This window comes from Scatophagus argus, chromosome 21 (assembly GCF_020382885.2).
Source record: "Scatophagus argus isolate fScaArg1 chromosome 21, fScaArg1.pri, whole genome shotgun sequence".
Classification (NCBI taxonomy): Eukaryota; Metazoa; Chordata; class Actinopteri; family Scatophagidae; genus Scatophagus; species Scatophagus argus.
In genome coordinates, this window is record NC_058513.1 from 14,998,313 (window position 1) to 15,014,201 (window position 15,889).

At 42.7% G+C, this 15,889-nt stretch overlaps 1 protein-coding gene and 2 non-coding genes across 4 annotated transcripts; all 3 read right to left on the minus strand.

The window, feature by feature from the left end:
- Positions 1-1,338: 1,338 nt before the first annotated feature.
- On the minus strand, positions 1,339-15,886 carry trim8b (tripartite motif containing 8b). Of its 2 annotated transcripts, none has more exons than XM_046376589.1 (6): positions 15,692-15,886; positions 8,853-9,538; positions 4,268-4,363; positions 3,865-4,130; positions 3,632-3,747; positions 1,339-3,526 (listed from the first exon to the last, which is right to left on the minus strand). In XM_046376589.1, exons 2-6 carry the CDS (start codon positions 9,456-9,458, stop codon positions 2,814-2,816), a joined length of 1,797 nt encoding a protein of 598 aa, XP_046232545.1. In that variant the 5' UTR covers positions 9,459-9,538; positions 15,692-15,886; the 3' UTR covers positions 1,339-2,813. The 2 variants fall into 2 exon arrangements, with proteins under 2 accessions (XP_046232545.1, XP_046232543.1); XM_046376587.1 differs by lacking the exon at positions 15,692-15,886 and adding an exon at positions 11,027-11,485.
- LOC124053305 lies at positions 14,149-14,263 on the minus strand. The gene has a single exon (XR_006842134.1). It is a non-coding gene; the product is annotated as a U5 spliceosomal RNA (small nuclear RNA).
- LOC124053297 lies at positions 14,955-15,070 on the minus strand. The gene has a single exon (XR_006842127.1). It is a non-coding gene; the product is annotated as a U5 spliceosomal RNA (small nuclear RNA).
- Positions 15,887-15,889: the final 3 nt, after the last annotated feature.

Genomic DNA, 15,889 nt, shown 5'->3' on the forward strand with positions numbered 1-15,889 from the left:
TTTTGTTTTTCTTTTAAATTTAATGTCCATTCCCTGCTCGCTCACACGCAGGCCTCTCTGAATGGGATTGAGGCTCAAAGTGCTGGGTAGGGTTAAGCAGTAACGCAACAGCTTAATCAGGCCGAGGGGAACAAATGCACACACTGACTACTCATCTCAAGACTCTCACTCTCTCCATCCTGTTTTCTCTCAGCAGGCCTTCACCCACACATACTCAAGAGCCCTGTTTGTGCTGGGTGGACACAGAGATGTTTAAAGTTTAGTTTGAACGGGTTTTTCCTTTGGTTAGCATATCTTTTGAGATAAAGCAATACACTGTTGCACGGACTGTCAAACAGAAAACGCAGCCAGGAAGATTATTCGCATGTTTTAAGAAGGAACAGCAGAGATTGTGCAAAGTCAGAGTAACAAGTGGGAGGATGTGTTTTCTTTAAGTCATATGAAGAGTAAGTAGATGACTGTGTGAACTGCAAGGAACAAAAACTGAGCACGAGACAAAAGCTGAGAAGTCTGTACAAAGGTAGAAAACATTGAATGATAAAAATGTGAGATTCTAAATGTTTCTTGTTTTGAGCCTGTCCCATTAAAAGACCAAAATCCTCAAATAATTGATTCAACTGACTGATTCAAGTGTTTGATGTTGACACGAACACGATTTCCAAGTTGGAAACTAAACTACTATTCATGCAACATATCTGTCCTATGACATTTCCCTGGAGAAAAGGACGTGATGTCAGTTCATAGTGTAGTAGTGAGTTAATGAGTTGAAAATAATTAAGAAAAACATATTAACTTGTCAATTCCCAGTGCAGCAGTGTCTCTGTTGGCTGACTGATTCTCATGCTAACTTTAACTAACTGAGGCTGATGTGGGTGTCATTCGTTCTGGACAAATGAAAAGGGTCACCTATCTTACATGACAGGGATTACTTTTGCAGTGAACTGATTAGTCACTTCGTCTATAAAATGAACGTACGAAACATAAAAAAGAAAATGCAATTTCACAGGGCAGAAATCCAGACACTCTTCATTTGCTATCATGAACAACAAAGAAAAGTGACAAATTCTCACATTAAATAATATGGAAACAGGAAATCGTTTAACATTTTAACTTAACAAAAATGCCTGAAATGATTAACAAATGATCTAACTAGTTAGGGATTGAGTTTCTTTCGATCGACTGATCCAGGAAAATGGCAAAATATTAATGTACCAAAGCACTGGTGGTTTTGGTCTTTCCATGTGATAAATTGACAACAAAAATACAGAACATTGCCAAATTTACTCTTTAAACGAACATGAGAAAATGGGATTTACACATTGAGAGGAGACAGCAGAGTCCGGTTTAAATTTGTTTATTTGGAACCCATCTCCAAATCACGTCTGTAATTTTTCCATTTCACAAAATATTTACAAAAAAGATACTTTTTATGTCGTTTTTTTTTTCTCTTTATGTTGACTGTCGTAACGGCTCCTTTTTAGGATGATGACAATTGCTTACATCTCGCAGTCCAGTCTTGTTCTTTTAGAAAAAGTTCATGAAAAAAAAATCCTCCCACCCTTCTTTTCTTTCATACACTCATTTTAAAACTGCATACATTTTTCCCCCCATTGTTCTTCCTTTGAGTGCTTTAAAAAAAAAAAAAAAAAAAAAAACTCTTCCTTGCATGCTTTCAGCTACAAACAGGAAGCCAAGAGCTCGTGTGCTTTATTGAGAGGAAGTGACATCTTTGCCCTGCAGGAAGTACAATTACAGCATCATCAGATCCTCCAGATGCTTCATTGGTTTGGTCTGTCCAGTCTTGCCTGTTCCTCTAAAAGAGTCTCTGTAGACAAGCATGCAAGCATGAAACTTGCAGATGTACCAAATAACACAAAGTCATAGTAATTACTAAATGGAAACAGTCTTTGTCAGAAGATTTTCTGTCCAATGGGAAGCCTGGTAACAGGAAGGAATAAGGGTCAAACTCCCAAACCCCCAAGATCGACTGGCCCTTCAGATGCCGCTCTAGTGTCCCTCTGTAGGTCAGCATCTGTAGTCCAGGCATAACAAGGCGTCCACAAGTGCATTGTGGGTGTTCCATGGAAGAGCGTTTTGTGTTCAAGCCGTACGATCCATCCCTGAACTCGGCAAAGAAGGGAAGAGGTGCCATGACGATAACAATCAAAAGACATGAAAGGGACCGCAGTCCCTCTTTAAAAGGAATCAAAGCAATCAAACAAAGTGTAGCTGGGAAGAGGAAAACATGATGCTAACAACATAAGGCAACGGACAACTGGAGGGGTGATTATAACGGAGAAACACAAGGCGCTAAACTGGAAAGGTCAACCCTGCCCGGTATTATCTCTTTTCCCTTTAGCGTCACTGAGCATCCATGAGGAGGCACGAGAAGATTTCCTAGTAGAAGTTCATTTTCTATCAATCCGTCGCCTGCTCTATAAATAAAGAGATGGGTGTCGTACTCTCCTCTTCGGCCACTCTCGCTTCTTGTTGGTGTGTAAGATCAGCTGAGCTAAGCTGTGCCAGGGTGAGCGGCTGTGTATGCATTTTACGTATAATACACTATATGAAACACTGACAGAAAATGGAGAAAGGAAGAAAATAAAAACACAAAGAGATCGACCCTGCCCCCGAACTTGTATACATGTTCTAGATCCGTGTCTGTGTGTGTGTGCGTTTAAGTTTAAATATTTCTATGTGTGAAGAGTATAATTGTATTGTGTTTTTTCCTGGTTAATAAATCTGTAATGGTGTGCTATTTTGGTGCCCGTCTCTATATCCGTGTGTGTGTGTGTGTGTGTGTGTCTACTCTGTTAACTGGTGACATAGTGCTTTGTAGGGGGCTGCCCATACAGCCCATAAAAATCTGCATGTCTATGTGTTTGTGAGGCGTCTATCCAGTCCCTCACTGCCAACCCCTGCATGGACGGACCTCCAGAGGCCAAGCCGGGAGGAGGGGGGTAGTCTTGGGCGCTGACCCAGGGGAAAGAGCCGGAGCGCGGGTACGGAGGATGGCTGCGGTGTCCCGACACAGAGGGCACCCCGGAGCAGTAGCAATTATCCATCGTACACACCAGGATCTTACGGCCGCCATATTGAGGCAGCACGGCCTGCTGGGAGGAGTGTGAGGAGCTGCTGCCTCCAGGAGGAAAGTGCGAGGAACCGAACACAGAGCCTGAATGGTGGTTGGTCAGAGAGCCGCTTCCACTTCCTGTCCCACCGCTCTCGCTGATGTGAGGTGGGCCGCAGGGGCCGAGCGGCTGCTGATTGGTTGACTGGCCTTCTCCAGAGGCAGAGCCGGAGCCCAGGTAGGGCTGCTTGGCTAATGATGAAGAAGAAGAAGATGAAGAAGAGGAGGAGGACGAGGAGGAGTCCTTGAAACCCGGAGCAGCGTTTTTTCCCGCGTTCCCGTTTCCCTCTGGGAAAGCAGTGGAATGTTTCCGTTTCTCTGCTCCAGAGCCAGAGCTCTGACCGCTGGGATACGCAGGAACAGACTGCAGGAAGGTCGAGGGAGGGGTGAGGGGGGCTGAGAAGAAAAAAGAAGAGGATAAAAGAAGAAGTAAATAAATACACACTCCACTGACAGATATGTCCTAGATCTAAAACATGATAAACGTGTTTAAGATCCTACCTTCAAGTGTTCTCTTCAAGCTCTTCTCTCTTTTTGAGATTTCAGAGAGGAACAGTTTGGAGTTTAGACTCCCCACTTTATAAGGAGGGAGACTGCTGCCCACACATGCCTGAGACCTGCAAACAGTGCCAAGAGACACGCAAAATTCAAGATAAGACATCAGCTTGGAAACGGGTTAGAGACCCACGGGGAAAAAAGTAAAACGTTCATTTTAAAACAACTTTTTCCCTCACCTGTCTGTGAGGATTTTAACAGGCTTGGTGTTTTTCATGAAGCTCAGTTCCTCTGCCTTACTGAAGGCCGTGTGGATGGAGCTCAGCAGCTTCTGGGCCTCGTGGCGCTGCTCTCCCAGAGCCAAAACCTGGGCAGCATTGTCCTGGCAGAACCGAGCCTGAGCCCGGTCCAGAACCTCCAGTGTCCGACCAAGGTCCTCCTCCAGGAGCTGGTGCATCCGCTGGTACTGCAGACGCACCTCCTCTTTCAGCTCACACACCCTGTCCTGTAGAGAGATGAGCATGGCCACACAAACATCAGTCCACTCAAAATTTCCTTGGTATTACGCAACACCATGTGGAATCTCTGAAAAATGCCATGTACTTGCGTTCTACGCCCACAGAGCAGAGTGTAAAAACGTACCTCCACCACACACTTGTCAGAGTCGAGCTTGCAGAGCTGTTCTTCAATCTCCTGCACTCGTTCCTCCACGCGCTCCTGCTGTCTCAACAGGCTTTGCTGCAATGTGAGAAAGAGACACAGAAAAGAGAGAGAAGTCTTCAGCTCTGGGAAGTTGTGACCTCAGCTAGCCACTAGCATCCCCTCCCCATGCCTGAGATATTAGGATCCGGGCGCTGGCTAATTTAGTCCCTCCATCCAACACACAATCCCTGTGGGGGAGGGAGGGTGTGCTGTCATAGCAACCAACAGCTATTTTGTGTTTGCATTAGTGAGAGAGGACTAACGTTGGGGGAGCTGGGGGCAGCGAGCACAGATAAATAAATGGGCATACGGAGGCAGAAAAAGCTCCAGCAGCTCTCCTCTTTCTGCTCCTCCTCTCAGTGCACCTCCTCTCTGTGCTCTTTAGAAGATGCACACGTATTCACACAGAAGAGGCTGCACTGCGTGAGCTACAACAGTGTTGTGGCACCAACAGTCGTTGTTGTTTCTAGGATGATGATTGCATGTGAACAGCAGCAGACGCACGCTCAGGCCAAACTCAGATGTCCATCTGGTTCAGCTTGAGGTCAAAATAAATAAATAAATAAAAAACATAATTAAAGGCTTGATAAGAGATCAGCAATTCTTTATATCACCCCCTTCACTATATAACTCTCTCAGTAGGAATGTCATTGACACAGATTTGCTAATCCTTCATGTTATTAATGTTTAATGTGAAATATGAATAATCCTCAGTCGACATTTAATGAAGGAGAGGCTTGATAGAATGGCATGAAGCAAAATAACGTGGTGATGCCAATATGATCCCACAACTGACGATTATTTTTGTTATCAATTAATCTATCAGGTTTTTTTTGCAGTTAGTTTTTAGTTTATAAAATGTCAAGGATAGTGAAAGAAGCCCGTGAGCACAAGATGACAACCTCAGAAAGCTCGTTTTGCCAGACCAGCAGTCCCAAATTCAAAGACATTTCATTGCCAGTGATACAGGACACTCAAAACCAGCACATAATCACATTTCAGAAGCTGGAGATTTTTAATTTGTTCATTTTCATTTCAATTTCTGGACCAAAGTGGTTAAAAAAAAAGGAGGATTAACTTAGTAATTAATCCCGCAAGTCAATAATCTGTTGTTTTTCCACATTCTGAAGGTCTGTTCACATACCACCACCATCATCATCATCATCCAATCATTCCAACTAAACAGCAGCTGATTTTATCATTAGTGATCAGCTGCTGTAGAGCTTGGAATGAAAACCTGCATACTCTTGGGCCTGTGACACATGGTTGGGAACCACTGCCCTAGATATCTTTTGCGCACACACATACACACATACACACACACACATACACACACACAGTTGGCATGGTTAGATCCAGGACTGTGACCTGGTTGTGCTGATTGATTGAGTTAGGCTCTGAGCAGAAGCCAGAGGAAAAACAGGGTCGAAGGAGCCGAAGCTTCCCAGAGGGGGGTGGCAACTAAATGTATGGGATACCTTTGGGGAGAGAGAGAGGGAGAGAGAGGGGGGAGAGGGGGGAGAGGGGGAGGGGCACAGGGAGGGGAGGGTGCTCTTTAGCTGTCATTTCAACACAGTGTCTTCTCCATCAGAGCCACCAGAGCAGAGCCAGGAGGAAGGTCAGCCCTTGCCCGGAGTGGCTGGTGGATGGTGTGTGAGTGAGTGAGTGAGTGAGTGAGTGAGTGAGTGAGTGAGTGAATTTGGTGGGGGTGGGAGGTGACGGACATGAAGAGTGGGGTGCTGGTGTGTGTGTGTGTGTGTGAGGGGGGTCCACTCTGCATTCCCTGATTGTATTCAACAGGAAGGATGTCTTTGTAATCACTACCACAAGGACACATATCTTAAAAGTGATTATGGATTAGGGCTGATATGAATAAATCAATGTCACAAGCTAAAAAGATTATCTCGCTGGTATCTACATATTTGGCTGTTAAGCAATAAGCAATATTTGCTGTTCTTTCTTAATAAAATTTATTTTTCTAGGTCCAGTTGATACATCAGTGTTTTTGCTGTATTCAGTCAGTATCTGCAACTCGCAGTAGAGGAATACCAAACAATAAGTCTGAGTTCAGTCAGAAACAGCGCCAACGGCCCTGGATTTTGAGGCTGAGAATAGATGTTTGAATATGTATTTTTAAAAAAGTTAAATAACAAAAACACTTTTAATTAGAGCTGCATCAATTTCACCAGTTCCAGTTTCTCAAAAGTCTGGATTTGACTGTTTTGTCTTTCATGACAGTGAATTAGGTTTTTTCAGTTCACTGGACTGTGGGACATTATGATGAGCATCTTCCACAGTTTTATAAACAAAATGATTTCTTAGTTAATCAGATTAGCCTCACCACAATGTCAACTTTTCACTTCCATCTATCACGGTAAAACAAATTCACACTAATATTTGGAAATCTGTCAAACTTGTTTTACAAAAACATTGTGGCGTTAGCTCATAACAACTTGATTTTTTGACATTGGACAGAACTGGACAGAATTAAAATCTGTCTGTATACAATTGAACGGAATATTTTTCATAATTTCAGCATCTAATTCTTTCTCAAACATTTACCAGCCAGTGTGGCAGAAAACCTTGTGAGAATTACTCACCAAATGGAAAATGTGCCCACTTTGGGACTTGGTGGGTGATAATTTCAGACCCTGGTTGCAACCCTACTTTGGTTTATGACTGAATATCTACAATACTATTAACATTTCCAATTTTCAGTACCAATTAGCCAAAGCTAGCATGCTAATAGCATGATAACAGGATGGATAACACAGCAAACACTGGCATGTTAGTGAGTCATTGTGAGCCTGTTAGCATTCAGCCCGAACCTGAAATTATGACACAGTTTCTACACTGTGTCAGACATATCTTTGGTATTATGCAGCGGATTGTCTCATTATTTATCAGACGACATTTGTCTGAGATATATATCAACTAATATCAGCTGATATATTGACACTGATGATTTATCGCTCCGTCTCTAGCTGCTATTAGATATTTTGCCCACCAGAGTTTTACTCAACACACATCATCTCGTTCATGGCTCTTTTTTTTTTTTTGCCCATCTATGATAAATATTGACATCTGTATGTGGGTCAAAAGCAGAATTAATCAGGCTCTACTTATCACCCAGCCTGATTATAGGTATCGTAGGAAAAAGCTGCAAATGTGAAGGATTTTGGCAATACAATTCAGAGCAGATTCCACCCGACAGCGTTCCTGTCCCCCAGGCGACTCATTATTTAAACATAAGACTGAGTCATAGCATGTCTACAGGAAATACACCCAAGTATGACACAGTTGACACCCAAACGGGGTGTAGGGTGTACTACATGAGTCAGATAGCAGTGAAGCCTTCATGGTTCTCCCTCTGACTAAACCACCTTGTCACACACCCCTCGAAAAACGGAAGAAAGGGGGAGAGGAAATCCAATCCGACCGCTGCACGAACCAACGACAGCAAGTACCAAACCCCCAGGAAGGGAAGAGGTTAATAAAAAACCCCAAGTAGACCGCAGAATCAAGTGACAAATCACTTTAATCCCCCTTCCTCTAGTCTCCACTCCCACCCCTCCTCACAACTGGCGATCCCTGAGCTAGGATGCACCTGTGCCGGGGAGATAAGGCCCTCTGAGGGCCCCTCATTGTTCCACCCTCCGACTGCATTGTTTGTCATTCCAACAGATGAGAACAGAGGCTGGAGTGGATCACAACTGAAAAATGCACGAGATTCTCTCACAGGCTGTAAGAAATACTCGAAATGCGATTGTTTCTTAAAATGGTGAGTTCTGTTTTCGACTGAGCAAAGTGTTTCTGTGAAAACATAAATGTTTGGGAGCAGATCATAACAGCTTTGCACCTGCACGATCCATTTAAGATCTTTAATTTGGCAGACAAAATGCCATTAAAATATGGCCTTTGTTCTGGTGCTGTTTGCTTGATGACTGCAAAGTGGATGAAAAAAAAAACGACCTCACTGGCTTGTGCGATGCTGCTGTGAAGGCACAAAGCTACATTTTACTTAAGTGGACACTTAGCTAACACCTATTGATCACTAATGGAATGACAAATTCGTACGAGGGCCACATCTAATGCTTATTTTCATTATCAATCCAACAGTGACTTTCTCATCCATCTCAGTTTCGTAGAGCCCACGGTGGGATCTTAAAGTGACTTGTATTGCTTGACCAACAGTTCAAAACCCAAAGACATTCAGTTCACTATCATTATTCATATCTCAGAACCAGAATTTATTGTAGTTTTTGCTTAAAAATGGCTTAAATGATTGGTTATCAAGATACTTGCATATTAAACTTATGTTTACTGACTAATCAATAAATGGTCAACATCTCAGTTCTACTTGGAAGAGGTCGGACATCTGCTTCCACAAAAAGCCAGTGACAGAGTCAAACCATCAGCTGAAATTTTGTCTCGGTCACACTGTCAGAGTCTGACAACACCCTGAGTAGAAACAAATAGGGAACAAACACGTGTTTGTGTGTGCACAGTATAAAATTCTCCTTACTCTGATGTCGTTGCGTCGGAGCTCCACGTCAGTGACCGCGTGGCCGTGGCTGGGGTGGCAGCGGGCAAAGCAGCAGTACTGACACACCGCCGTCTGCTCGGCCTCGCAGTGGTACAGCCTGTACTGGTCATGCTGAAGGCAGGTCCAGGCCTTCACTGCCTCGGCCTCCACCAACAGGTGCCCGAGGGCTGAGCAGGGCTGCTGCAGGTGCGTCTGGACGTGGGACTGGCAGCACGGGGCGTTGCAACGCAGGCAGACCTTCACTGCGGGGAGCGGCGGGCCTCGGCGGCACAGGATGCACTGTAGCGCCGGCGTGGTGGCCTTCTCCACGCTCAGGGCGTTGTACTTCTCGACTATATTGGACAGTTTGTGGTTCTTCTCCAAGCTGGGCTTCTGAGTGTAAGCATGATTGCACTCAGGGCAACGAGCCAGCGAGGAGTCTTTGGCCCAGGCCTCGCTGATGCAGCCCCGGCAGAAGTTGTGCTTGCAGGGCAGCTGGATGGGATCTGAGAACACGTGCAGGCAGATGGGGCAGATGAGCTCCTCCTCAAAACAGTTCCTCCACGTCTCAGCCATGTCAGAGGCCATCATGGTGCAGGCAGGCATACACTAGCTGTTTTCCCACTTCGATCCGACCTCAGGGCCTCTGCGTCCTCACAAAGAAACCTGACACTTTCAAGATGAGTCTTGAGAAAAAGATAAAAACAGACCCGATGTCGTCCTGAAAGACCAGTCAATACGTTTCAACCCTTGTGACCAAATTAGATGAGTCTCCCTGACAGGCGACGAGTATTGCTTATTGCTGCAGCATGAAGGCAAATTCCAGAAAACTGACCAGAGAAGGCTTCAGGCAAGGATGACAACACCTTAGTGATTTCAACACACACAGCAGGGGCTGACGTTATACATATTACAGTAAACTGTGCTTTCCTTTCCTCTAAATCACACACAGTGGGTCTGCCCTGGCTTATAGCTTCTGTGTGTGTGTGTGTGTGTGTGTTTACAGGCCTACAGGAAGCTAAAAGCCTGTCAGCTACAGGTAAACTATGAAAAGAAAACAAGGCACAGAGATCTAAACATCTACACAATTACTTATATGATCATAATGTGAATCAATCTCCGTATAGCACATGAAAAGACACCTGATCCGGCTCTGCTGCCTGCTCAGGCTCCTACCTTGGGAGCTTCCCTTTACTTCAACGTCGGATTATGACTGACTGTGGACCAATTCAGACCAACAAACGAAGCATGAAAACCACGAGAAAGGACGGCTCCGGTCCACACCCCTGCTACTAGTCACACACACACACAGAGCTTTTCTTAAAAACCTGAATCTGTTTTATCAGGACCTCAAGGACGCCTGGTTTCCTCAATAATCACAACGCAGCGCAATGCTTTTGTCCGCTGAATCATAAATAAGTATCCGAGGAGCCTCCACCTGCAATTTAATTATACATACAACCAGCGACGGTTTGGCAGTAGACAAGAAATGTTTTCAAAAAAACAAACAAACAAGTCAGATTAATACGACAGGTACCTACAGCCCTTCAATCTGACATAAAGGCGACATTTCTATTTGATGAATAACGCCTGCTATGTGGCACAGCTCGCATATTTGTACACAAGGCCTCGGCTTTTCTACCGGGTTTTCTGTCGACAACAAAGGCCTTATAATCTCATTAAACAGAAAATCATATCCGGGCCATCATTTCGAGCCTGTTTACTGCATAGTTAATAGTTTTAATAGTCGAGTCCAGCTCCTGCGCACAAAACAAAGGGTTTTAGGATCCGCAGGAATGTTGGCTGCTGTTGCAGAGCCTTTTGCTTTCCCCCCTCCGACACATCTATCAAATATCTCCTGACCCAGAGATTATTATTATTTTTATAACCAGCTCTGGCCTCTTTTTTCTTTTTACTTTGCTCTCCACCTTTTTCGCCTATTGTCGCCTCAGCCTTTAGCCAACAACATTATTTTTCTACTTCCTTATCTCGATTAAATCGTGTAAATTACCTCAGACGTCACCTCACCATTTTCTACCATTTCACAGGTACAGATAAACACTAGACTGCCAATGCTTTCCGACAAGGACGGTGGCTGCTAACATAAGATATGGTCATTATCTTAAAAAACAGCCATATTTATACAGGTAACTAGTAGAAATACAAAAATATACCCTGCTAATCTTAAAGGGGACGTCGCTTTTCTGTCCTTGTTAGGGGTAGCTGTCATCAGCCATCTTGCAAATCCCCATTTAAAAAAAAAGGAGATATCCGCCGTGGAAAGGCTGTTTCACCAAAGCTGCTTTTCGATAGCTGACCTACACGGTCACATCAACGCAAAGCCCCGTATTTATAAAAGAAAAACACGCCTTTCGTCGCTGCTGTAAGTCCAAACGGAGTTGTCTCGACGTGGTTATTTTTTCGTGGTTTTATCTGGTCGGTGTATCCGGTGTGAATCGGCTTCGTGGTTCATAAAAATCCGACACGGTTGTGAATAATAATTGGTGTTTTCTCTCTCTCCCCCCTCCTCCTTTCTTTCTCTGTCTCTATCGGTCAGGCTTTGGAGAGAGGAGGAATGCAGGCGAGCTGGACTAGTCGCCAAACCAGCGTCAAGGTAGCCAATGTAACACGAGACTTCCGGTGTCGCTTTTCAAAATAAAACCAGGGTTCGGGGGTGCGCTCAAAGGAAGAAGCTGTCACGAACACGACAAAGACAGTTAATCATCCAGAAACGCGTATTATCCCTAAAATAACATAAATGGCATATTTTAGATTTCAAATGACATATTTTAAATCCAGTATTTTTTGACGATGGAATATAGCTCAGTGGTGTTCAAAGTACTTATATTTCATAATATGCAACCTTATATTTCAACTCCGCTACATCTCAGGGGCAAAAATTCTACTTTTTACACCACTACATTTGTCTGACAGCTTTAGTTACTAGTTACTTACTGTGTACTATTACATTCTTATTTACAACATACAGAAATAGCTTTGTTTTGTAATTTTATGTTTTCATTGAATATTGCTGTTACTTTGTGTATAACCTACATGTTTGCATGTTATATTTACATGTCTATGTATAAGCACCCGTTCTTGTTTTTAGCTGTATGTTTGTTTCTCTCTTCCAGAAATTTGTTTTTGGGACCGTGTGTAAACACGCTGAATGCAGCTTAACACCACAGTCAAATTCCTTACATGCATACATACTGTACTTGGCCAGTGGAGCTAATTCTGATTCTGGTAATAACTCAGCGTTACCCAACCAGTTGGGCGGAACTCTTACAACAAACAAGGCTGGCGTGAAAACCAGTGCAACATGTTAGCCACACACCCAGCGGCAGACATGTTTCCAATGCATACGAGCCCAACAGGCACTCTGACTTTAGCTGTGTTGTAAACCTCAGAAAACCCCTGAATACTATTTTAGTTACTGGACATTTTTCACTAGCTGGGTTGCCAGCTGTTGCAGTACACATTGGGTTTTCCAGAACTTTTTGTTGAAAACAGCTACCTGCTGCAAAACAAGACCAATGACACTGGTCATCAAAACATGGGTGCTAATACTCTACGGATTTGTCACAAGCAACCACATTCATAATTAGTCGATGCAGGTGGAGGGTGTAAAACAATTTGAACCTTATTTTTGAGGGTCATGGTGATTTATCATTGTAGTAAAATAGAAGTCTTCCATATAAAACAGATGCTTCTGCATGAATGCTACAACATTATGCTTTATTTTGAAGCGGAATCAGAGAACTTCCTGTATGATTCAGGCTGTTTCTGGCTGACCTGACGCAGTTTCTCGGCAACATCAGCCGCCCCCTCCTCCCTCGTTACCTCCGCTTCCCTCCGTCCCTCCCTCCTTCCGGATCAATGCTACGGCGGTCACGTGACCTGTCACACAACTGATGTGTGTCACGTTTTAACCGGGAGGAGCTGGGGGACGACCGGGGAGGAAGGGCAGGAAATCATACTTAAAAGGCTTATTGCATTTGTTAATGGCCTGGACATTCATGGATGTTCCTCTGGGGCAACACTGCAACAGTGTGTGTGTGTGTGTGTGTGTGTGTTTCTCTACATGGTGGTGTTGCAGGAAAATATGACTGTAATATTCCTGTATTATTCCCTCACAGACTAAAGGTGCACTCCACGTTAGTCTGACCAAACGTAGCAGACATTGGGGCACCTTTTTGTTGCAACATAGTTCTTTTAAATTCTCAATAACATGAACTCTCACACACTTCACACAGACAATGTGGTCTTTCATACTCACAGTGGTGGAGGCAGTATAAAGACTGTTTACTAAAAAGCAATGTCACATTGTGAAAATGCCCCAAAACTTAAATTTTACCTTTACAAAAAAGTATGAAAGAATCATTAGAAAAATGTACTTTAAGTATCAAAAGTAAAAGTATGTATCGTGCAAAATGACAACTACGCTGATAATCATTTAATGGTTTCATTTTAAAAGTAATAAAACCACAGACAAATCTGTGAATTAACCATCCCAGTGTGAGAATTTGCTGATCTTTGTTGTACAAATTTTAAACAGATTATCATCTGATCTGGACTTTTGGTCACACAAGACTTTTAAGGACAATTTTCTGACATTTCATAGACTAAATGAATAATTTATTAACTTAGAAAAGAATCAGTAGATTAACCTACAATGAAAATTATCTTTAGTTGCAACCGACCACTTGCTTTAATGTTTAAGTGGTGTTTTAATACTGCAGCTGGTCGAGGTGGAGATACAGTTAAACAACTTGTATCGAGTTTGGTAGTTTATTCGGCATCATAACAATGCTTCAAATTTTATAAGATAATCGTATTCATATATAAAGTTTATGTCTGCAAAGCCACTGCAGCTGTCACACTGATGTCGTGAAATTAGATGTATCACGTTTCACGTTGACATGTAGAAATATAGTAGCAGAAATATACAATTAAAATGAAAATACTGTAGTTAAGTATAAGCACCTAAAAACCTACTTCAGTATTTGAGTAAATGTACGTTATTGCTTTCTCCTACTGAATGCTCAGTTTGAACTACTTTATATATCGCTGGGTGAAATAAATGAAATAACATGAAATAAATGAAGTACTCATATCTCCTACTTATGTAAAACTATTAAGACTTAAGCATAGAAATACTTTGATAAGACTAGCAGGAATACATTGAAAATATCACCTCGAAATAAAACACGCTAAAACTACATTTAAATCAAACTGACACCATATTCACCGGACACCATATTCCCCATAACGTTTTCTTTCAACATGTTCAGGAAGCCCCGCTAAACGCAGGGCATCAAAAAATTGGGTAAAACTCTTGTTGTTCCACTCCACGGAAATCTTTAGTAAAAGGCGAAAGATTTATACGATCTGAAGTGAAACAAGAGTGATCTGCCGCTTGGTGGACAGACAGACCGACCAGATTAACGACGATACCACTTTAACTGCTGGTTCACTGTCAGTTTTTACTGAAACAACAACTCACGCCACATAATGCACATAAAGACCCGAGGAACCAACTTACTGTTACCTTTTATGTTAAAAAACAAAACATTACTACGCTTATTTTGGCATTAGTTAGCTAATCACACTATGGCGCACGGCATGATGGGACAGCGCTTTCACTTCCGGGTTATCATTACGTTAAATTTCTTCACATCGCTGCCTCAGTTCTTTGGGTGAATTTAAAATGGAAATTTCAACTTTACAGTCAAATGCACTAGTGCACCATTAAATGTGTTATTCCCAGTAGTTTTAAATTTCTATTTTATCCAACTTTTTATCTTTTTATTTTTATATTCTACTTCTTGCTCCCGGGACCTGAGTCCTAATTTCGTACCATAAACATGTGAATGTGAGCTGGTATGACAACAAAGTTCCCTGAATCCTTTTAGTATCCTGACTGGTGAATATATTTAGAATAATAGAAACAGGGAGGAACGTATAACATTTTCTATACGCATCCTAAACATTAGTCTTCTATTTGACTGATCAGAAGTCAGACATCTCACAAAACGCAACGAATTGTGAGACTAAAACTTATTTTGTTTATGGGTTTTCTTGTTTTTTTACATATCAGGAAGCCTCGCACTTAAGCAAGGCATCAAAAAATTGGGTAAAACTCTTAGTGATCCTCTCCACGGAAATCTTTAGTAAAAGGCGAAAGATTTATACGATCTGAAGAGAAATCAGAGTAATCTGCCCGTCAGACGTCCCATCAGGCCCAACACTTTTGAGGGAACATGCGCTTCACCACTGGTGTATCGTTACGACAACTCAACAAAACAAACGATAAGCTCATTTAGTCATCGTGCGGACACACATAGCAGCGATGATTAAAGCAAACGTTGCGCTGGTTAACTACGACACCGGGAACGCAACATTTACCCTTATTTTTTTATGAATGTTATGGCGCAAGGCATGCTGGGAGCAGGGGGACTTCATTGTCGTTTCATCTGGTTTCACAACCCCCCCCTTACAAGTTTCCATGCAGACATACAGATTGCAATGCCACCGATGAAAATCTCCCATATTATTTGTTTCAAACTTTTACTAAAGTTTATGTCTGCAAAGCTGCACAAAACCTCACAGAATTCACGCAGAACAACGACTCCCTGTGGTCACCGGACTGTTGGAGTTCTCATACAGAAAGACTGCGACTGCGTCAAACTTTCAGACCAGCTCAAAGCGGTATTTAACAAGACAGGGATTTTATGCCGGCGTTAGTTTTAAGTTTAATATAACTGCATTAAAGTCCATTAAGCATTTAAGTAAAAAAGAAATAAAATTTGAAATGAAAATACATCAGTGTGACTCACCTGTAAGAAGAAAAGTGGCCTTCGTATCCTCTACGTATTCAGCGCAGCAGAGTTGATATACCTGACCGTATCAGCGGTCGGCAGCTTACCTGCGCAGGTGTTACTAACCTCTCAGCAGCTGAAGCATAATGTTTTCCCCCCCACATTCCTTTACTCTCTGAACATCAGACAGTAAAGATAAAAATGTCCAATAATTAG